Source organism: Colius striatus, chromosome 2 (assembly GCF_028858725.1).
Source record: "Colius striatus isolate bColStr4 chromosome 2, bColStr4.1.hap1, whole genome shotgun sequence".
Classification (NCBI taxonomy): Eukaryota; Metazoa; Chordata; class Aves; order Coliiformes; family Coliidae; genus Colius; species Colius striatus.
Window position 1 is genome coordinate 14636734 of NC_084760.1, and position 24953 is coordinate 14661686.

Sequence of the window (24953 nt, forward strand, 5' to 3'; positions counted from 1 at the left end):
TGTCCTTTAGTAGGAGTTGATAGCTGGAAATGAAGAGACCTCCATCTGATAGCTATCTGCCAAAGAACATACCACTGGATTGGTGGGCCATGGACCATCAATGTTAATTTGTGAATGCTATGTTAGGTTATTGAAAGGGAATATCTCAGCATATCTTCTTGCAGAGGCAAAGGAAGTATTTGAGAGGGAGACTGTTCTTCATTTAAGTAGAAACCCCAGACTTTTAAGCTGATCTGTGAGTGAGGGAACAACAAAAAGGGAGATCGTGGTCCTCTAGGATAAAAGACCGATTCCCTTTCTTAAAAATGTTGAGGCTCTTTCAGTCTTCATTGAATCAAAAATAACTGAGCGTCTTCTAAATTGGCTGAAGCTTATTCCACAGCTTTCCCTAGCATTAGTTGTGGTAGTTATTTCTATAATTTACATTGTGGATAGATTTTAAGATACATGCTAGTAGTAATCAGGAATATTGCAATTACATAATCTTAAGGACCATTTTGATCATGCTACAGCCTTCAATTAATTTCGAATCATGCTTTTGTTTTTGAATAGGGTTTCACAGGAAAAGATGGTCCCACAGGTCCCAGAGGCCCACCAGGACCAGCGGTAAATATAATTTTGTCTATAATATACTCTGAAATAAGAGACCTGAGCCAAGAGAAAACCACATTGACATTTTCAATTTCTATCAAATATGAAAGATATCCTTTCTTAAATATCTTAAATGGATCTGGGAAACTCTCAGTAAAAGGTGAACAGATGGCTGTGTAAAACATGTATTCGTAAACATTCATAAGAGGGGTTTTGAAACTGTTTTCTGCCAGTGTAAATAAAAGAAGAACCAGTTTACTTGGTTCTTCAGCCATGATATTTCAATGCACAGTTAGGTCTACTGAAACTAATCAGCTTATTACTTGTAGTCACCAAAGAAAATACTGTTAATACAAGTTTTTCTTGGCAAGAGTATGTGAGAATTAGTTTTTGCTTAAAAAGCTACTAATTTGTATTTTGTGAGACCATATTGGAAAAGGTTGTTAAACAAAAATATCAGACAGCTCAAGAATGATACGTTGCTGGAGCTCCCTGTTACTAGGTCCAACCAGTAATAAGGAAGATGTATTCCCAGTAGGCATATACACACAGAGCACACACATCATGTATATTTACAGAGATAGGAGTTACTAAGGCAGGGTATTATATGCCTCCACTCCACCATGATTGTCTTTCTTATGCTCCTTTGTGGGTGTGCAAATGACTTTTTCGTCACAGAACCTAACACATTTTTTTGTTCATATTTATCTAGTATCACTAGAATGACTTTTATGGACTTCTTTTTGTGGACTTAACATGGATCACAGGCCTCCTAGGTGAAATTAGAAGGCCAAGTTGTCCTGTACTTCTTTAGGAACCTATCATTAAGAGTGATACCAAAACCGTGTAGACACTCTGCATCTTTAGATTCAGAGAGGTCTGTTAAACTGTAGTGTTGTGTAAAAGGACACTTTCCCATGAAGAATCAAACTGTGTTTTTACAGAGGAAGGTTTTCAAGACTGATGTGTACCTGATGGAAAAACAAAAAAAAACAACTCTGATAGGAACAATTTTCAGTATTGCTTTGCACTCAATACAATACCACATTTCTTGTTAGTGTTTAGGCAGTTGTTGATTTCCACAATTCACTTTACATTTCTTCTGCTGTAGGGTGCCCCAGGAGTTCCAGGAGTTGCTGGCCCAAGTGGAAAACCAGGGAAGCCAGGAGATCGTGGGACACCAGTAAGATAATGATACATTTATAGTATCAAATTTGAAATTACAGTCTGTTGATGAATATGAGACTTATCCTTGTTTTGCCTACTTGTCTTGCACTTATGTCAGTGGTTAATACAGTGGAGCTGACCTAAGACCACAAGCCTTTTTTTCAAACTATTTTATTTTTATAGTATGCCATTTTCCTAAGTTTAATAGTTGGGATGGAAATTGTGGTCTCTGGTTTCCACTCAAAAGATTATAGACTATTATTTGCCAAGACATATATTCCTACACTGCATAAGCATGAAGAACTAGGTCAGCAAAATGACTGGAAAGTCTTTATATTTGTGTATATGTGTGTGTGTGTATAGTAAGAGAATAGTACACTGCTGAAGGTGGAGAATCTTTGTTAATGTTGCAGAATCACTTGTCTCTTGCACATGTTTTGTGCATTTTACAATGTGATTTCAAAATAATTTGGATATAGTTTCCATGGGTTCTACTGAAACTTTTAAAGTGTATCTTGAATAGGGAAAAAGAGCAGGAAATTCTGCCTCCCACCAATAGTTTCAGAAGAAATTTTGATTGATTCATTTGTAGGATCTCTGAGAAATTATGCTTGATTCAGGAGTTAAGACAGCTATTGAAAAAGAAGTCATTTATTGCTTGCACTTAATGTCTGGCTATCAGCCAGACTTTTCCATCTGGCTTTAATGTCACTGTGTGTGCAACAGCTGGATAGTTTGGAAGAATATATAGTAGACTGGGCAGCTATATGATGGTTATGAAGTGGAAGTTCCCAGGAGCACTGGAAGCTCCATTATTTTATCATACACTAGTTGAATTCAGTCTGTATTTGCAGGCCTACAAATCCCATTTCTCCTTGCAGTAAAGGACATTGAGTGTCTTAGGAAAGCTCTGAAGCTTTCCTGCCTTTACACATCCATTATTAGTATGCTATTCCTGCCAGGTCAGATGCTTGAGTAGGCAGATGTATCTGGGGCACAAGGTGCTGTGGTTTGTTCACAAGTGAGCCTCAAACTACCAAGCATATTTGAGATTTCCTTCACCTGGGACACTGAATAGCTGACTCAATTCATCAGGAAAGATCTTCTACATGTAAATAATGTGCATAGAAGGAAAATAGACTACAAACCTAGTTTCAGTGCTTTAGCAAAGCAAGGCAGTCAGCTCTTGTCCAAACACCACATGTAAGTTCTCCTACGCTCTCAAGAGATTCTTTCAGTTAAAAATACATTTTTTTTCCACAGTTATTACACTTGTAATGGGAGACTGCATTGTATTTACCATTTCTTATGTTCCTAGAACAGATCCCAGCAGGAATTCTGGCTTGCACCTTCCACAGATGTTTTATCAGACTTGTGGTGGACAGAATTTCACCGCTTTCCTTTTGTGTCCAATATTACAATTGCCAAAGGTGCAGCCTGATGGCCAAATGCAATTTGCTGTGTCATGAATCATAGTTCAGGCCTGCCTGAATTTGTAACTCCCTGTCCTGTCCTGTAGAAAGATAATGAGACTACACATTGCCTCAACCAGATGCTGCCAATTTTTAACCATATTCTGCCATTTTTTCCTTCTACGTGAACTGTCTCTATTGCTGGTATTATGCAGCGCAAGTCAGGTGAAAGACAAGCACCTACAAAGCAAGGAACGTTACTCCCCCAGCAAAAGATACATAATTACATGTGGATTATGGGGGACCTTGGTGTTTTGAGGACCTTCCCAGTGAATGCGGTCAATTGGAGCTGTTTCCTAGTGTGTTAAATATCAGTAATGAGCTAAGTTATGTTAGACTACCTGCAAATGTGACTGTATCATTTCTCTGCTTTGATGTGTACTTAGAGTAAAACAAGTTGATACTTGAGGTGTTATCTTAATTTTCATGGCAGTAGGAAAACTGACTTTTTAATCTGCTTATGGGTACTTCCAAGAGAAACTTAACGTGGTTTTTCAATACAGTAACAAAATGACCAAAAAAGGAAGAGTAAGAACATATGAGTCAGTAATCTATTGAGAATTGAGCACTGGCTATCCTAGAGAAGACTAAAATTCTCCGTGTGTCTTGTCAGAGAATGACAATTTTGTAGTAGTCTGCACACATACCATAGAGTAACAACCAGCAAGGATAAGAAAGAGTCATTAAGCTAGAAGATGACATTGACTTAAGAAGAAATGGTTCTATTTTCTGTGAATAAATGTAATGAGAAGATCTTGGACTATCAGAGAAGAGTCCCAGTGCTGTTGTTTTATAGGTGTGAGAATGAAAATAGTAGATGGACAGTCTAAGTAGTCTTAAGGTAGAGCTGTCTTGTTTATAAAACAGATTCTATGATAATAGGGTCTGACTTTAGTGATCTAGAAGGTCCTCAGGAAATGGTGCAAGGCATTTATGCTTTATATAAAAGGTACAATTAGTCTGATGCCTGCAGGACCAGATCGACTGTGAAAACCTTTAGAGGGTTATCCTGAACACATAATGGAGACGAGTGATTTTTTTTCAGTTAAATACAGATTTTGAGCATTTTCTATTCTATGTTGCCATGTATTTACTGATCTTGAATCCATCCATGAGGACATTTAGATGAAGTCTCAAAAAGACATTGCTTTGGGAGCAAGGAACTGGTGGTTTTTGTGGGTAGCAAACATACTTTTGGGAAAAACAATTGAGCACATTATCTTTCAAAGTAAAAATAGCAAAACTTCCTTTGTTTTGTCCTCCTTCAGCTGTAGAACTTTGCTGCAGCCCAAGCCTTCATCCCACAGCTCAGAAAAATCCCACATGCAGCATAAACTATCTTTTCCTCACATTGACCCTGAGTGACTCCCTCATTGCAGGATATCAACAAAACAGAATGTCAGCAGCAGCTGCTGCTTTTCAAAATGCTGGCAAGCAGTTGGCTAAATTGAGCTTTTTTTTTTTCTACTAAGAGAAACTAAACTGAAATTTAAGAAGAATATAACGAAGTGGGAGGAAGATGCAAATAGCAACTCAGTGATTGCAATTGCAATTATCTTTTGGGAATCATATTTCTAAAATATCCAGGTGGAAAACGAACTTTGTTGTTAGCCAGACAGCTCCTAATCTCCAAATTTTAAAATTAGTGTGGAATAGAAATAGACTATAGGTTTCCAATTATAACGCTGAAATGATGTATCTTTGTGGGGTCATGAATTGAAGAATGAGGCTCACTTGATATTAATGAATTGTGAAATTGGCTTTGTATCACTTATCACTAAGGAGTATTCTCAGCATTTTTTTTTTCTATCTGGGAGACCTTTGTTGGCGATACTATGGAGCAATGTTGTGCTTTTATTACCAGAGCACCTTCCTGTCTTATCAACATGGCTTGTGGCTGAAGACACCCTAAAGAGCTTTTTACCATTTGGGAAAAAATTTCCAGAATAAGTACATAGGATTTGAACATTTTAAGTTTGCCTGGTTTTGGATTTTTTTTCTCTTCTATGTATAGTTCTGGTGTGTGAATGCTCCAGCAAGTGAATTAACTGGAACACGGCATTTCAAGTAATTATTAGAATATGGTTGGGATAGTAGGCCAGAAATCTGATTTCTAGTGCTTGCACTTACCTAGTGAATAAACAAGAAAGTTTGATTTGCTTCTGGTCAAAACACACTGAGGTTGTGCTATGAAAGCCTTAGAAAGAATGAGAATACAATGAGCAGGTATTAGAAATATGTACCTAGCAGATAATTTCAAATAGTTATGCTTTCAGAAACAGCAAAAATTGCCAAATTTCAAATAGGAAAAAAAGGCACCAAATTACTTGTCCCCCAGATTTTCATGTTATAGATTTGTGCAAGTGAAAAACCTGCAATTCTATTCAATGGATAGTTCAGATTCATGTGATAGTTTATGTATGAGATGTTAATGTCTGTTGCATTGGAAGTCGAACTGAATTTGTTTCAGAGTACATCAGCATTTACTGCAATGTTGTGACAGAGAGAAACATCGTATTTTCCTGACGGTTTTAATTGTTACAGCTTATTTATGTTATTATGGCACCTAAAAGTCCATGGTCTGTTTCAGCATGTTTTGTGCTAAGCTAAAACTAAAAGACAGATCTTTTTCCTATGGACTTTGCAGAATAAGAAAAGATATAGATGAATGAGTGAAGGACAGAAGGGAAAGAATATTCATCAGTTTGATGGGTATTTTGTGTGCAGACTAATAACCATCTCACTGGTGACATAATCTATTCCAGTGGCACATTTATGACACATTTGTTTTATTAAACCTTTCCTCTGAATCTGTACAATAATTTTGTGTGAATGATGTTATGCATGATGCAAATGTGCCAACTAGTTAACTCGATGATAGATGAGCTGCCTCACTTTCTGTGGCATGTCACAGTGTAGGTGTGTGCAATGCTGCTGCAGACATGCTCAGAGAGGGGGGGATGTACCCCACTGGGATTCGTTTGCCCAAACTCTTGATAGAAGTCTATGAAGCAGTGCCACCGCATTTGTGTCCGCTGTGACCTCAACGGAATGGTTTGTTGTCTCGTGTTGTTGAGATTAATTGTGAGTACTGTAGGAATGCTATGAAGAACAGCTGCAGCCCACACTTAGCCTTTGCTTTGTTAATGGTGATAAACACACTCCTTAAAGAAATACTACGATGTGAAAAAGTCATACTTTGGATTTATGTGTAACGTGGAGACCCGTGCAGAGCATCAGACAACCTTGTGGGTCTTTCACGTTTGAAATATGCCTCACATTCAGATAGTATTTTAGGCTGCAAGTGAAAATCTATTTGAACTCATGGTAGCCCCTTTTTTGCTTAACTAGCAAAGCCAGTGTGTGCTTTGGGCACATTTTGGCAGGTGAATTTATGATAGATTTTTAAAAGGACTCAACAGTGTCCTTATGCTGCATCTACTGAAGTCACATGTAAAATTCACGCTGGCGACTTCAGGAGCCATAGTTTTGGCCAGTTTTGTTTCTACTGCCTTGGGATTTGGCACACATGTGGTACTTATCACAGTGACTGTTCAAGAGCATTGGAAGGGCTATTCATGGTAGCGTCCTAAGCAGATCTTACAGTAAATGTAGCTTTGTTTCCTTTTTATATTTAAACTAAAAATTAAAATAATAGTTTAAAAACCCTTTGTGGATTTTTAGATTTTTCAAAAGGTGATCTAGTGGCTGAAACATACCATCATGTATCTAAATTTCCACTTATTTCAAATGGGCATCTGCAGTTTTTACTGTGGCCAAAGTCGTGTCAAATTGACCAAAATAAGTTATAAACATCCTTCTGAGATCATGATTGCCCATTCTGAAAATCTTTAAAAATCCATCATACCAAGCATTTTAATTACATTTTCTTTGGAAAGCCTGGTTTAGTCTCTCTTGATGCTTTTCTTTGCTAGCAATGGAATGCAAATATGTGCACACACAAGATTTTGTTTGCAGAGTAGACTGTGTATGCCTATCTCTCTGTCTGAGCATTTAAAAACATATTTACAGTATACCTGATGTTTTTCCAGCCATAGACACATACATATAGAATACTTAGAATCAGCTCTTCTGGGTAGCTTCTTACATAGTATTCTTGAAAACCAAAAAACCTCACAACAACCGCAAGAGTATTCAAAGGCAAATGGAAATTGCTGTTAGACAAAAGTTAGTTCTTGGCAATGTCAATAATTACAAAGCAGTTCAAGCCAAGTCTTCTATGGGACTATTGTAAGACTAGAAATGTTGAGAATTAACAGGGAAGCTATTGTTATAAACAGAATAAGCCCTTTAAGATATATTTTGATATCTTTCTCCATCATATATGTCATCATTGCATAGCACCTTTTCACTTAACACAGGGTCTTGAGAGCTCAAGGAGACAGCTACCCTTGCTAGACATGTGTTATTAACTCTACTTTACCTTCTTTAATGATGAATTGTCTTAAGACTTAATATTAAACTGTCATATATAACGTTCACCATTTACAGAACTGTGATGTTAGAAATTCAACTTTCAAATTATCAATGTGGTCTCAGTGTCAGAATACGTCAGTTTCTTCGGCCATAGTTTGGATTTTTCCTTCATATCTTTTCCTTCTGCATCTGTCAGTCAGTTTGCTCATACACAAAAGACCATTGCTTGTCCAGTCTTTTCTGACACCTTCTCTGAGACATAAAGAACATGAAGGACCGGGTCTGTCTTCTTAAAGGAGTCAAAATATATTCTAGAATTCCATGTCTCAAAACTGTAGTTGTGTGGAATGACATAATCCTTCAGTTGTTTTATTTTTACTGTATTTATTTTAGGGTACACCTGGAATGAAGGGAGAAAAAGGTGACAGAGTAAGTCTGCTTTGAAGTTTTTGTTTTTCTCAGATTTCTTTAAATTAAACATCATGTCTTTAAAAGCACAGACACTTGCTAATAAAACGCTTGTTTTGGTTTTGATTATTTAGGGTGATATTGCTTCTCAGAACATGATGCGAGCAGTTGCAAGACAAGTCTGTGAACAATTGATAAATGGTAACATTTTTCTGTCTTTGTTTCTTGCAATAGTGATTTACTATCCTGTTTGTTAAAAGAGAAAACAATGGTTTAAATTTAAGGTGAGAGATGCTGACTGCAGAGCATAGCAAGAGCCTAAGTGATCTGATGGCAGTTCAATGCCAGTGATTTGGTGGAAAAACTGTATTACTAAAGTTTTGCCAGATGCAAATTGATAGCTTGATCGTGAACTAATCCGTGACCTTTGTAAATACATATGCAAGTCTAATGCTCTCTACAAGGAAGGTGTCTTTCCTTTCAAAAGCCTGGTCCAAAATTACTACGTCTTTGTCATAAAACCAGTATATGTTTTCTCATTAACATATCTTATATTCAGGAGAAGGAAATCAGTGAGAAAAAGATTACTCACTGCAGGTAATCTGCTATCAGGAAAAGACAGATGAGTGTTGGGTAAATACCGTGCTCAGAATCATCTGCGGTATGCAAGTAGAAGTTATATTTATGTGGACAAAGACTTCAAATTGAATTTCAGTCCTCTGCTGCCACACAGTGCAGCTCTGCAGCCCATTAATGTTCTACAGAGTCTCTTTGGAGGCTGTCTCTCTGTCCCTGAGGCAGTGCTTTTGCTATCAGTACATCCGCTGAGGAGGACAGAGATAAATGTGCTCATAAATTGTTCTTAATATTGTTTCTATAATAAGGGTAGATGCTGACTGAGGTAAACAGACTTCTTGGATCATTGAGCGTGCCTGTGCACAGGGAGGAGGACAGTATGTCCTTTAAAATGTCTATGATGGCTGCTATTTAAAATATGTCTACTTGTCAGCCATTGCAAAGGGAGGAAAGTACATTCATGAATGTATTAAGGTTATGAATAAGGATGTGCTATCTCAGCTATTTTAGTGCTAGGACTGGCACATTACACTAATCACGTAGGGCTAGAGGTGGCCCCCTCATTGAGCGTTCCTTTCTTGCATAGTTTCAGGATGCTGTTGCTTTTGTTCAGAGACCTTTCTTTGGAAATGAAATTTTCCTATATGCAGAAGATATATAGGTAGAAGCCTATGCATCCTAAACGCTTGAGAAATCTACTTCACAGATGGTGTGCTGCTATTATACATATAAGCAATTTATACTGTGTTTGTAAATTTATACTTTGCTCTGGAAGTACATAGAACATTATGCTCCACTTTTTGAAGTGTAACAAGTCCTTTCTGTTCTTCAAAGGAAAAACAAGCCCTAATCAGAACTCTGTGAGAGCTAGAGTAGTGTAAAAAAAAAGGTTATATTGTGACTTTAAATGCTTTTAAATTAATGTTTGTTAATGTGATTGACTTCCAGAATCTTCCTTACCTTTCTTTCCCCCTGCCTCCATTTCTGTTCAGACTTACCAGACATTCATGTTAAGTCTTCCTAAACCATCTATACTAGTTCACCCCTAATTTATTCCTTCCTGCTCTGATAAAAGACTTCCACTTATTTCATGTGGTTCATTGAACCATTTTTCTTTCCAATTGAAGGTCAAATGAGTCGGTTCAATCAAATGCTGAATCAAATTCCGAATGATTATTATTCAAACCGTAACCAGCCGGGGCCGCCAGGGCCACCTGGGCCCCCAGGAGCTGCAGGGACAAGAGGAGAGCCTGGACCTGGGGGAAGACCAGGATTCCCAGGACCTCCTGGGGTCCAAGGACCACCCGGTGAAAGAGGTACGTTCCAAGGCAGCCACGTATTTCACAGTGGACATAAGTGCACAGGTGGCCAGAGGAGCAGTCTGATCCCTTTCCCATGTCAGTTTAGGAAGCCCACACTTAGAAGTAGTCTGTTTAGGTCAGTTGGATTGCCTGAGGGACAGTGATGTTCTGGAGGACAAGGATAATTACATCAGTGCTTTCCTCTGTCTCTCTCTTGATCATGTTTCATGAAGCACAAGTTGGTATAACATTTTGGCTGCTGTCTCAGGCTTCCACAGCATATCCCAGGAAAGTGAATGTTCTCAGAGCTCTTCTGGCACTAAAGAGCTACATCTTGAAAGGCTGTTTGGAGTAACACAACCCTTTGCAAAACAGAACACCGATTATGAGAGTAAATGAGTCATTACCAAGAATAAAAAGTAGGAGTTGAAAGAATTAGGTCTACATCCTTGTCTCTTTACAATACTCTGAGAGAAGGAAGCAAATCTGAACTAAGGTTGAGCATATGGGTAAACCTATTGTATGGCTGCCTCGGGTCACTGCAATGATATGGAGTGTCTGTACCATACTGTATTGTGGCCTTTTGCTTATTCCAGCTTCTCTACTGTAGCACAGGCTCATGGATGTGTTTTCTACTGTGGATTTTAGTAGAATCTTTAAAAAATACTAGGAAAAAAAATCAAGAATGAATTTCTGGGTTCTGTTCTTCCTTAAACTTAGTTCATCATAACTGTCTATGAAAGTGTAAAACATTCTTCATAGCAGAAGTGTGCAAGCCTGAAAATACCTTTCTGTTTGTGAATTAAAATAGTAAGGTTCTGCGGTGTTTGCAGTGTCTATGTTTGAGAAAGTTTATTCACACTAAATTACCCCTGCATGCTGCTTTATGTTTAGAGTAGTATATTTATATCCAAATTATTTTCACAAATGCTCATTTGGACATCTGTACAAAATAAAGATTGACCAGCTTTGTTGTATTAAATAATGGGAACTAAATATTAATATCGGTGAAAGAGCATGAAGAAATATTTGTTGATGTGGTTTCCTTCCTTTGGTTTTTATTGCTTCTCTTTATTTATTCTGTTAGGAATGCCTGGAGAGAAAGGCGAAAGAGGGACTGGATCTCAAGGACCACGAGGTTTGCCGGGACCACCTGGTAAATATTTCTTGTTTTATCAAATTACAGAGAAGTAGGAGGAAAAGACATTTCTTCATAGGGAACCAGACAGCATATGGTGAATGCACATGCTTTAGAGTTTACCGGAAACCCCTACAAAAGAAAGAGGCCATTTAGCAAGACATTTGATTCTGGTTAATAGGCATATTATATCTTTATTTTGCAATATACCCACCTGGCGTGCTTGCTTGTGTGAAAATGTATTTCGTGAAAATACACTGTACAAATATTTGATGGATATTTTCGTAAGCATTATCAGATGATAATTTTACAGTATCTAGTTCTATTTTTTTACTTGTGATTACAGAACTACAAATGGTCCCCACACTGCAAAATGCTCCCACATGCACAGTTACCAGATTAGAGTCAGAGGATTTGACTGCTGATTTTGGTCTTTGTGTCATGCAACTTTTTTCCCCGATGCCTTGGCAGAAATCAGCTGCCTCATTTGTTTCTGCTTGTAGTTTACTAGGCTAAACATGGCTTTTCATTACAGGACCCATAAGATGCTTGCAGCATATTGTAGCCCCAGTTACTTGGAGCTTCATTTTTCTGCTAACCATAACAAGATCAGTTCCAAGAGAAACATTACCTCATCTATCCTGGGGCTACAGGGTAGCAGAATTAATGTACTCCTATATTTTAATTGAAATCCAGTGTGCTTGTCTAATCTAGTAGTTTCCCTTGAGATCTTCGTATCTTACATGGAGGGGAAATAAACCAGAGAATTCATTGATGTTTCTTTCTTGGCTCAAAGCTTACTAAATCAGGTTCTGCAAATAAATTCTTAAATAAGCCACACACAGGGAAGCAACTACTGATGAGTCACATTTCTAGTTTTCTATTGTTTTCCTTTCTGTTGACCCCCATACAGGAACAAAGTGCAAATGTTTTCTCACCAAAGACATAGCCCAGTCTGTGTAGTCTAGACAGCAGTAATGTCAGCTGTTTTATCAATCTAGCTCTTATAGAAAACAACTTCCCAACCTTTCAATTCTAAAATTAGGTCCACAAGGAGAATCTAGAACTGGTCCACCAGGCTCCACAGGATCACGAGGACCACCAGGGCCACCAGGTCGTCCTGGAAATGCGGGTATTCGAGGTCCCCCGGGGCCACCAGGATATTGTGATTCATCCCAGTGTGCCAGCATCCCTTACAACGGCCAAGGCTTCCCAGGTAGGTCATGAACAACTTGGCTTAAATAGCTTTCACAGATGTGCCTGTTCATATTGAGCTGCTTTACGTGAGACAGTCCTGCTAGCCTGGGCATACTGAATCAGGAGGAAATGGTTACAATGAGCAGATCTTCCTCACTGTAACGTGCAGGTGTATGAGCAATCATTTGGACCTGGATGCAGATTTACTTGTTGTGTTGTTATGTGTGGTTTGCTTTTAGTTGGAAATAGTAGCTAAATATTATAGTCTTTTTTTTTTTTTTTAACATAGACAATTAGTAGTCGATAATGTTGCTCATAGGATTTAAGTGACTGTTTTCTTCTTCTTTTTTCCCCCTCCATCCCCACCCTTTCCAATCGTCTTCAGAACAAGGTTGAATTCTCCATGTTTCTCTTGAAAAATAAAAAGAATGCTGTGGTTGGCAATTTCCGTGTGTCTCTTTTTGAACAATGTCAAGATTATTTATTCAAAATTGATACCTGAAATAAAAATTTTCCACAAAGGAAATCCCATTCGGTGATACAGTGCAGACAACTGAGAAACATCACTGTCCTACCGTTTGTACCGAGTTAAACACCATGGAGTCTGATTAGCCCTGGGTCATATCAGCCTTCCACTCTGTGATGTATCTCAAAACAGTAGACTGCTTCTGGAATCAAAAGAAAGGGTCACAGCGGCCACGAATTTATCTCTGGAAAGATTTAAATATATTTAAACATGGGGATCCTGCAGGACCACAGTATTGTTAACAAATTAATACATATGCATTGCTACATCTCAAAGTTAGTGTATGTGATACTGCTGTTGAATATAGTTTGCTGTTAGTGTATTGTGCATGTAGCCATGGAAAGAAAAAAAAGTAAATATATATATATATATATGTACACACTTGAAAACTCAATGCTGCTGGTTAAAAAACCAGGTGGTTTTGCAGATCTCACACAAAATTCTTATTTAAATGAAAGAGAAAATTGTACCTGTGATTCAGCAGTGTTCTCCTTTCTAGTAAGCAGCTATGTATACATATATAAATATATGCCTATGACTTAACTGTTACATATTTAGTTGGATGAAAGTATGTTTTTGCACATCAGATGGACTTTTTAAAAGACTAACATCATCTTTGACCTATTTCAGGTTTCGGCTAACACATTTTCTAAGTCGCCAGTGCTGCTTACAGTTTGAATACATGAAAATCCTGTTTCTGAGATGTTTGCGCACGTGCTTATTAGAAAATGAGTCCGTATGGATATTTCACCACGGATATGGTTTTTGAACCATGTTGGCCTCATTGAATGCGGAGATTCTTTTTACTAACACAACTCGTGAATGAGATAAAGGACAGTGATGTCAAATCGTTAAAGCCTGTTGCATTTCAATAATAAACCAGACAGTCTTTCTTTTGTAAAAAAAGACCCAGACCGTCATAAGCCTTGATGGTGAAGGAGGCTTATAAAACTACTAACCAGTAAAGGTAATGCCATTAGAAAGGACAGATTTAACCTGGTAAATGAGAAATGACTTATGTAAATAGTAAACTAATTGTGGCTTGTAAATGATTTGTATGGGACCGTATCCACTAAAATCTGTTAACAACTCCATGTGATGCTTTTGCGTAAAAGCCTGCTGCTGCTTGCTATATGCCAGAATAACATCTTTGACAACTTATGAAACCTACCTGTCTGTTGCTTGTTACCCACATGCCTCAACCAGGGCATGTGCCTTTTTTTTTTCATTTGTAATCTTGTTGGATTCTGTAACTGCAGTTATAAATACCAAAGTTTTATAATTATTTTTCTTCTGTTTTGCTGTAGTTTTTGGTGTTCCTGAAGCACCAGCTGTAACTCGCTTTGTTACGAGGAACAGCACGAGAAAATGACATGTACTGTATATTGCCGCTGGTGATAGTTATGTCTACACTTACTTTCCCAGAGAAAATTAGTATGTGCCAACCCCACCTGTTCATTTTACTCACTCCATGTCTTCTACTAATTACGGAGTTTAAAATAAAGTCCAGTGCTTGGATTTATTGAAATAGCTGTAAAATAGTATTTTTGTTTTACTTGCTTTGGGGTTTTTTGTTTTGTTTTTAGTTTTAGAATAATTGGTCCCTTACGTAATTTAAGGATCTTCCTGCAATGTTTTGTGTGTTATAAATACAAAGCCTTTCAAAATGAATTTTAAACTTTTATCACTTTGCTGCCAAAAAGCGTTCATGAAGAAAACTGAAAAAATAGCCCCAGTGAGCTATTAATTTATATATTTATTATATGGAAATAAGATTGGACTAACGTTATGTAGACAAACTAACTTTCATTGTATTTGTGGATTCAAAGACATGCGATAACTATTATGTTCAATCGGACAACTATTTTCAACCAGAACCATACGTGCCTGAAAGTGGACCCTATCAGCCTGAAGGTGAACCCTTTATAATACCCATGGAATCAGAAAGGAGAGAGGACGAGTATGAGGACTATGGAGTTGAAATGCATTCACCAGAATACCCTGAGCACATGCGCTGGAAAAGATCACTGTCAAGAAAAGCAAAAACAAAGCCATAAAAAGATCCGCGTCTCGTTTTGGTTCTTTTTTTTTTTTTTTGGTTGGTGGATTTTGGTTTTGCTATGCCTGCATCTGCAGATACACACAGGAAGAGTGCATAGTTCCTTTTGCAATATAGCTTTCTGGCCTTTTAATATCAGACGCACCCCTGTTTTGTATCTTGCTTATGTGGGGATAGCAACGTGTGTACCTATAGATTTCGTATTGCTTGTAAAATACTTTTGCTTATATTGGCTGAGTACAGGTTAATAGGTGCATTCAGTTATCCCAGTGCTGCCTTTTCATTGAAATAATGTAAAAACAAATAAATTAAAAAAAAAACCAGGAAAACAAAAAAAACCCCACAAAACAAAAATAACCACAGAGCTGCTGCAAGTTTCCTAAGGTCTATCTGCTTTAGCTCTACATTTCCCTTTTTCAAATGCATGTTTCCAGTTCAGTCATGTCACAGGTTTGCATTATCTAGTAAAAAAAGCCCCCCAAAATTCCCTCTCCTTCCAATATCATCATTTTCTTCTATCCTTAGTTACACTTTGCAGAGCATATAATGCTCTTATACATCTCCTTTAAACACCACAAACATTAAGTAGCTGAAAACATTGTATCAACTGGATACAGTTTAATAATGCCTGAAATCTCCTTGTTTGTAGGTAGACACAGTAACATTTATGCCAAATTGCAGTCAGTCCTGCAGAGATGGAATTGCATGTTTATGTTGTATATTTAGTATGGATTTTTTTTTTCAGAATACAATGTTTCTTAGTTATCAAAAGCAGTTGGAAATTGTTTGCAAGACTATGGATATAGAATTGCTGCTTTTATATTTTAACTGCAAATTGTGAATTTCACTGCCTTATATTATTTATTTCTGAAATGAAAGAGGCATTTTTCAATAAAACTACTGAAAATTTATATGTGTCTCTTCAGGTTTTTTGAAGGCACGATGAGACCGATGTATTCTGTGTTCTAGCAGTGTTATTTGCTCAATCGTTTGCAGATCCCAGATACTAAAAATCAACTAGCATGGGAATAGTCTTAAAACAGGTATTTGGTCTGTGGTGTCTAGAGGTGGGTGGATGAAAGCAGGAGAGGCTTCCTCTGTGCAAGGTATGAGTAAGACATTTAAGAAATTCAGTCTGCAAGGCACTTGGTGGAGAAAATGAAAGAAAGGCTTTAGTTGCAGTGTTTTGGGGGGATTTCTGGTGGATGGCTGTAGTAGAGAGAGAGAGAGACTTTCCACCTGAGGAACTACTTGAGATGCAGTGTGTACTTAAAGCTAAACAAAATCTTACTTCCTTGTGTGCTGTGACCATTGTAGCCATGGCTGCCCTGAGTCCAGTGTTAGCAAATAGCTTCCTTGAGGAAATGGATGTCTTGTGTTTACGAAGCTCCATCCTACTGGGACCATACACAAGCTGGCTAGTATCTGCTGAGGAGGTCATCTGTTTCTTCACAAGATTTGATCATAGTGATGGCTGTGATGTGGCTTTACCGGGAAATGGTGACAAGGATGACTTGGAAAAGAACAACAAAACTGCAGTGGAGCAGAAGTTACTTGCTAAGTGAGGAGGAGAGAGTGGACTGATGGTGATCCTTCATATCTATGGTATCTTAAGTAAAGTCTGTGTAGAAGTGGCTTTTGTGTTAGGACCTGGAGCAAAGCTTTCATTGGGAAAGCTGCAGTGCCATTTCTTAAGATCGTGTAAGACATCTGTTACAGCAGTGAAGCTAGACATGCAGATTGGCTCCCTGATCACTGAATTTTTCTCTGCACTGGAAGCTATATTACAAATTTTAGTGTCTGCAAATGGAAATTATACAACAACTCAATAGCGTGCCTGACTGGTTATCAGTGAAATGAAATCCAAACAAATTATATTTCAAAGAATGATCCTGATTACAGCCATATGCCTTTGAGGCTGTAAGAAAATAATTCTGGACTGAACTGAGGAACATTTGAAGAGAATGAAAGCCATTAATTCTTTATGTTTCCTTCTAATTACAGATGGTTAAGCATCAGGAACATGTCCTGCAGCTTCATGTGCAATAAAAAAATGCATGTGTCTGGCAGAGAAAGAGATGCTGGTAGAAACTGGAAGAAGCAGTTAAAATTTTTCTCTGAATTGTGTTAAAAATAACAGCGTCTTGCATTGATATCTCATATGTTTTTTTCTACCATTAAGTGTGTCCCTAGGACAATCTTAACCAGGTGTCCATAGTTTTCATTTAAAAAATTCCTATCTGTCCTCCAAACAGAAAGTTTTACTTTTCACAAAATACACCCAGTGCCTGCCAACTACACCTTGTAGTCTTTGTGCTCTTTATCAAATATCAGTCCTAATAGAGATGCTACTATCTGATTGCCTGGTGGCCTGAAATATTTAAACATTCGATAAAACTTAAACAATGTTGGTAGTCAGTACATTTTAATGACAAAATGCTGCTCAGAGATCTGCAGGATGGGTGAGAGCTCTAGGATGTACACTTCCTACAGGCACAGAGTTACGAAGTGTGAGTCGTGACCATCTCTGAACTTGATGTAAGCACTGATAAGCAATTGGATTTCATTAAAAAATCCCCATAATCCCCCAAACTCCTTTCACCTCTGTGACAACGTTTGAGAGAATCAAACTTCTTCTGACAGTGCATTTTCAAGTCAAAAGGACTTCCACTGGCTCATGCACAATACGGAGAAAATACTTGAAATGTTTGGACAGACTATAAAAGAGTGTTTACTGATGGAAGCCAATAAAGAAGAACAATTCATTTCCAGGAATTCTCAGGAGAATGACACTCGGGTGGTGCGGGGGTAATGATGACACTTCTGGGAAAGCTTTTTCAAAGCTGAGCCAAGCAAATCCTGGAGAAATACAGATGCAAAGCAAATACAAACAAGTTTGAGTTCCTGGATATCTCATGCACAACTGAGCAGTTTACATAGTCTGGCAGTTTTAAATAAGGAAATTGTTTAAAAGACCAGTATTAATTGTATACATATTTTCTCTTATTTTGGCAAAAACTCTGGGTATGAACAAACAGGTGGGAAAGGGCTGCTCCTTGTTTGAAATTAGGATAGAGCATTGCAGAGAGGAACTTGATGAAGACAGCTTTTGTGTGCCCCACAACATTTTTTCAGAGAGCAAGTTCTCTTCATTCCAAATACCATGTATATGAAAACTGCACAAATATTACTATTTTACAGAGGCTAAATATTGTGATAGTACATCACTGCTGAGATCCCTGTGCAACAACAGGCAAAAGTGAAGGAAAACATGCAAAGAGCCTTATTTGAAGGAGTGCCTGCCTTCATCTTTATTTCAGTTTTCATTTTGCAATAGTTTTTAGAAAGCCCTAGCACTGACTGCACAGAGATGCTTATAAAGGAAGAAGATTAAAAGAAAGTGGCTGATTTTGCCAGACGTGAAGAGTTTCAGCCAACAGCATAAGCAATTGATCTTTTTGCCTGTGAAGACCCCTTTTGGTATATATATATGTATATCTATATAAGGTATTTTAGTAATAACTTGATCAATATATATAGATGTTAGAGAGAATAGTGCGTATTAGCAAGTTGGCAAAACAAATTCCACTATGGGAAACACCTTAAAGGAGTCAACGTGGTCCTTGAGGTTGTTCACTGCCTTTATGAAGTGGAAACACATGTTATTTTTTGACTGCAACTCAGACCAAAATTACAAATGGGAAAACATTTTAGGAAAATGTTTTGCTGTCAAGACACTGATTATTTTCATGTAAGCTTTTTAATATTAGAATGAATACTTTTCATATAATTTTACTTTCAGTGCACCATTGAACATATTGATATGAAAGCAGTTGTATTTCTGGTCTTCAAAGTCAAAATGATCAGACTAAGTTATAGTCATCAAGGAAACAGATAGCTTCTAATAAAGACTTTACTCCCATCAGTATTCTGTAGAAGACCTCAAACTTTTGTCTGGAAGAGTTAAAATGTGCATAACTCTTGACTTTAATTCTCTCAAAGGACATGGAAATGAAAGGCTTCTCCACATCTGAACATTTCTTAGATGACATTCAGCTAAGGAGAATAGATTCCAACAGTGATTTTAGTGCAGATATGCTACTGGCCTCTGAAAAGAAATACTCAATTGTACTTTCATTGAGTTCTTCTGCTGTGTTGTTTGTTTAATATGTTTCCATCTCCTTCCTTTTGTTCTTTTGTGTCATGCATGAGATTACTGAGCTGCTTGTGAGAAATTGCACCTCAGAAAGTGATTCTGAAATACAAAGGGAAATTCAGCCTCTTGTAAGATCAACTGTTTTGCCACTGAAATTCATGAGGCCTTGCGTTCATTCAGCAAATCTGTTCTATAAGCCAGGAGATGTAAAAAATCCTTAACAGTTAGATATTTGCTTTTTGATGAGGAAATGCAGCAAGACCATTTGGAGCTGTCACCAAGATGATGCTCTGTTTCATTTCTGGGTCAGTTTTACTGTCTGAATTTCTTCATCCTTGAAAACCACCATTTATTTCTGAATCGTTCTTACAGAATAGTTTAGCATCCAGTTTCACTTCCTCTGTCTTTCAGTCCTATGTAGATAGCCCATGATGTCTGGACAGTTTAGTTCATGACCACTGTACCTTTTCTTTGTGCAAACCATTATTATTCCTCCCTAGAGTGAAAATCACAAGCTTTTCAATATTTCCTAGAGTTTTGGAAACATGTAATTTCTGGGTGCTTACTTTGAGACACTCACTGATCTCTGAGTTTAAGAACGCAACATGCTTCTAATAACTTGACCTCTTTAATGAACCTCAAGTTATCTTCTGAATTACTACCAACATTATTTGCATAATATTAAATATTGAACAAAACAGTAAAAATAGGACAGAGAAGAAATTTTCTGTCTCTCATTTTCATAGCATATTATCTCTGAAAAGTTCTTAAGTTAAAAATACTGAAGATGGATTTTCTTCCTTCAGCTATAATGAAGGTAGAAAGGCTTCAGATGCTCAGGAAATAGCAGAAAGGAGAAAACAAAAGTTGTATCTTTTTCCATTAAAGAGGGCACCTATCCAGAGACTTCAGCCATAAATGTCACTAGAATTATTGCTCTCTGAGCAAAATGAAGACATTTATAGGTTACCAGAACTCCAGTACTGATAATGAAAAAAGTGTTCCTGTCTGCGATAAACAGAAGTATATAAAAGTGATAAACACCCTCAATAATACTGTTTTTAGAGCTGCCAAACTGAAGCAAATGTGAGACATTTATCAGTTATAATGACTTGCTGTTTACGTCTCATAGCAACTGCCACTGGAAAATTGCAACACATTATTTAATGTTTGCAGCTTTGGACTCTGTTCATGACAATGAACAGAACAAATTAATTCAAATTACTGTACACTGTACAGTAACAATTTTCTCTTTGTTGATGATGCCCTGCCTATTCTTCCTTCCCTTCCTCTGTGCCCTCTTTCCTTCCTGAAGCTTATGCGCTATTCCCTTCTATTCAACACTTCTGACTGTGCAGCCCTGGGCTCCTCAGGGACAAGGACGTGCTGGAACAAGTCCAACTGAGAAACACCAAAGTGATCTGGGAGCTGGAGTGCCTGGTGATTGCACGAGCTGGACTTATTTAGCCTGGAAAAGAAAAGTCTGACAAGGAGGGATCCCTCTGCTGTCTTCAACTCCCTTTTCCTTCCAGCTATTCCAAGAACTCTTTTTATTTTTATTTTAGTGGTAGCATCATAACATAAAATTAACAGAGTTTCCAGGATTCCTGGATCATGCACTCCATGTGACTTACATATTGCTATTGCTTGTCTTACATACAGAACTATAAAGTAGGGTTTTAGCAACAGAGATTTAGGGTTCCTTATTGTGTAAGTATTGGCCTTTTCAAGTCTTCCTTTGTCTTTTTGAACTGTTATTCCTCTTCTTGCTTTTATACTGCTGTAGGATTAGATTAACAAGATGAAAGTCTTTATTTTTTTCTTGTAATATGTAGCTACAAGTGTCAAATACAAAGTGAGACGGTTCAAGACATGTTTTAATCCAAATCTAATTCTTCTTTGTAATTACAGCAAACAAGACAGGTATTTGTGCACTGGAAGCCAGTGAAGAAACTCACTCTTTTAACTACAATGGCTTTCAAGTTTATTTCATATTATGGTTAAATCACCAAAGATATAAAACTATAACCAGGGTTTGAATCGGAAAGCCAAAAGGAAATCGTGGTCCAATATCCATCCTTAGATGTTTATACTTAAGTTTTCAGTTCTAGAAACTCTGTTGATGTGAGAAATGTCAGCATAACATCAAATAAACGGTAATCTGCAGACTTGTTTTCTTTGGCAGCTCCTCAGAATACCATGAATACTCTGTTTTTATTTTTCAATGCCCTTGTGTACAGTATATCTGACAGAAAACACCTGTAGGCTGTAAAATCCTAGCCGGCACATCCTCCAAGGTAGTATCCTGAGGTTATATTTCTCAGTCTCCCCAGCTGATCTCTTTTCAGTAGCAACAGAAGTCAAAACAGCACCAAACATTTCAAGTATCTGTCCCATTTCTCAAAGACATGTCTGAAAGATGTGTTTTCCCTCTACAGCACTTACTTCCCCAAAAGTGAGCCAGAATTTTGATAGTGAAATAGGTGACGCTTTCAGTAATGTGAAGAGAAAAAGTTTGAAGTGTAAAGAAATTAAAGTGTTTCCATGATTCCGAACAGCATTGGCTCAATGTAAGTTCCCACATATTGGTCATAAAAACCGATTAGAGAGACTGTCTCGCACAAGGAGTCTGTACTACTGCACAATCACAAATTGTTCCCATTTCTTCCTGAATCTGAAATGTTAGAGATGATTTCAAAAAACAGGAAAGGGAAAGCAGCACTTATGAGATTCTGGAAAGTTCCCTCAATGCAATAGCTTATTTAATCTATGACCAAACACTGAGCTATCATCAGTGTACTGAGACTGATAAAGTGAGCCATGACAACAAGTAATGTCAAGGAGAAGAGACTCCCTGATGGCCATATCCATCATACCTGGGCTTTTCCTTTATTAATAAAGACAGCCTCTCTCTCCAGCTGAGGTCGTAGAAAGTTCCTAACTTCTTCTTGCACAGGTAGATGATGCTGTAGAGAAGAGGAAGAATGGAAGCTGTGACTCCCAATGCCTTGGTCCAATAGATCTCTCACCACTCTTTCAGTATGTGTTAGTGGACTGGCATATGTCTGTGAACCAGGAAGACTGAGAATAAGGAACCATGCCAGAGATCAGATATGAAGGAACAAAGGAGAAAATGTGCAGGGAAATATCTAATTGCAGTCACCAGCTGGTGTAGTTTGGTGGCTGTATTTTCTCCTGTAGTAGGCTGGGAGGAAGGGCTAGTCTTCAATGATGGAAGAAAGCTTACTCATTACTGAGGAGGAAAAGAGAAGGGATGATGCTGTTTTTGCTTAGGTAGAGGATGTAAGGAGCTCTAGCATAGTAGTGTCCTCATTCAAACTTCATCTACTTGTAGTAATCCCAGAAATCAATTTTTCTCATTTTCATAAGGACTATTGTTGCTCTTGACCAAAAGCATTTTATGAAAGGTTATTTTCTGACTACTTCTTTTGTCCTACATCTATAGCACAAGTTATGCTGCTGCTCATTGCATTAGTTTATAAGGTAGCAAACAAAAAATCTCAATGGAACTTAACCCATTTTATTAGACACGTCATATTTTAGTCTGTGAATGAAAATTCTAGTTTTTTAGTGTATCAATTTCCTGTAAAAAGTGTATATTTCTTAGGAAATCTCTAGAAGTGCATCCAAATGATGTGATGTGAGAACCTAAGCTTGGGGATTTGCATATGCAAGAATGATCTCTAGGCTTGGAAGATCATGAAATTAGAGTAACCAAACCTGCTTCATATTCTACACCATGAGAAAAGGGCAACAGCTCTGTATTATCCAGCGAGACATCACTGCATAAGTAACTGTCTCAACAGCTGGAGACTGGCCTTGCTGTGACAGAGGCTGATGGCTTCAGGCTGAGCTGAAACAGTATCCGAGGATATAGGGGGATGGAGAGGCTTTAGTGGGTGTTTAGGAGGGACAGTCAGGCTTAGCATTGCCCTCAGATCTCTGAAAATACTGTTTTCAACTCATAGTATTTTACAATATTTAGTTTGGGAAATCCTTAAATGGTCATTGCTGGGACTACTTCACCAGACTGGATGGTATAATTGTGTGGTGTGTCCTTCACAAGAACTGCGTGGACTGTTCCTCCTGAGGATGGAGGTGTACTATGAGGGACAAAGGCTTTTGACTCTGGAAGATGACTCAAGGTAACACAGTCTTGCTGGAGGGATGTAAGAGAATGACTGTTACCACTAAACAAAGATGACAACGAGGCCTCTGCTGAAAACAGAGAATTGGAATAATTTAAGTACCAAGGTACTACCTAAATAATGCTTAGACTATAGACACCGAAACAGATGTAGAATTTAAGAAAGCCTACAGTTTTGCTCACAAATCTTCATGCTCGTATTTAAGACAATACTATTTACTATGATTGATTGAGATCTACTAGGGAAAAACTAATGAAGATTGTAGCTGACGATCTACAGGAATATCAAACCAGAAAGTAAGAGGCCCGCACTTTTAAATAAATGTAATCATCATCCCTTTCTAGCAGAAGATGCACAGATATAATTTCTGCATGTTCTAAAAATGCAGTCATTTGAAGCAGGAGGTAATTGATGTTTTTTTTCAACAGGAAATATGTTCAGAAATGTGAATGGTGTTTGCCATATCCTGCTATTTGCATCAGTATATAGGAATAGTAACTAGAAATGTAGAATGGATGAGAGCTGCAACCAGTCATTTATAGATATTTTAGGTAATTCTTTTTGGCAAGATATTAAAAGTTGACTTAGACAGCAATCTTTCAGTCAAAGCACTGTTTGTGTTAGAGGTACTGTTACAGATTTCCTGAAATAAAGGTTTTCTGCATGCAGTTGTATGAATTAATGCAATTCTATGAATTCATGCAGTTCTATGACTCTGACAGTCCATTTGCCATGTGTCAACTTCAATCTATCTATCTGCTTTACTCAGACTTGCAACTTACAAATTTAAAATTCCTGCCTTAAAAGAAAAAAAATCTTTTAATGTTTCTGAATCAATATATGTCTCACTAAAAGCTGAGTACTACAGCCATATATGACTAGGTATCACAAGAACGGTTTTTTTCTATTTCCTGCATAGTAATATTGTGCATGTTCATAGCTCCATCTTGCATATTAGAGTAAATGAAGAGTTCATGATGTCTCAAAGAAAAACATATCCATCCCTTCCTAGAAGTATTTCTGAGATGGTCTCATAAAATATAGCATAGTTCAACCTGAAGCTAGAGATGTTAGAGAGAAAAAATATTGGGATGCACATATGCAAGAACAATGTCAAACGGTGCCATTTCAAATCTTACTTAAAAGATCTCAGAAAAGGCAGACCTCCATTACTTTTGTAACCTGTTGACCGTCTTTATCAGTCTTTTCTGTGATATTGTAATGTTTCACAAGTGTATGTAAGTCAGAACATAACACATTTATGGTTTTATGGTAACTTGCAACACCAAAAGTTTCATGATAAAATCTTTCAGTATGAAAGAATTCTCCTTGTATGCTTTGATGCCATACTACATGGTCAGCTGAGAAAGTCCAATCAACTGTGTTTTCAGAACTCCCAAAGATCCCAAAAGAGCTTGTATTTCCCAAGTAGGATGACTTCTTTTTTTTTTTTCCCCCCCTCGTTTTGTGTTCTCTGTAAAGAAAATGAACAGAATGAGGTACTGGAACATCTTTCATACGAGGAAAGACTGTGGGAACTGGGGCTGTTTAGTCTGGAGAAGAGGAGACTGAGGGGAGATCATATTAACATTTATAAATATCTAAAGGGTGGGTGTCAGGAGGTTGGGACATCCCTTTTTTCTATAGTAGCTAGCAACAGGACAAGGCGTAATAGGATGAAGCTGGAACACAAAAAGTTCCACTTAAACATAAAAAAACCCCTATTTCACTGTTCAGTGAGGGAGCCCTGGCACAG

General features: G+C 37.6%; 1 protein-coding gene across 1 annotated transcript in view; it reads left to right on the forward strand.

Annotated features, from left to right (window-relative positions):
- COL12A1 (collagen type XII alpha 1 chain) overlaps positions 1-15748 on the forward strand; it is a 99944-nt gene extending 84196 nt beyond the window's left edge. Inside the window, 8 exon segments of the mRNA XM_061989484.1 lie at positions 553-606; positions 1703-1774; positions 8061-8096; positions 8210-8276; positions 9779-9967; positions 11040-11108; positions 12136-12306; positions 14689-15748. Coding sequence (XP_061845468.1) covers positions 553-606; positions 1703-1774; positions 8061-8096; positions 8210-8276; positions 9779-9967; positions 11040-11108; positions 12136-12306; positions 14689-14870 — 840 coding nt within the window. The 3' untranslated portion in view covers positions 14871-15748.
- Positions 15749-24953: the final 9205 nt, after the last annotated feature.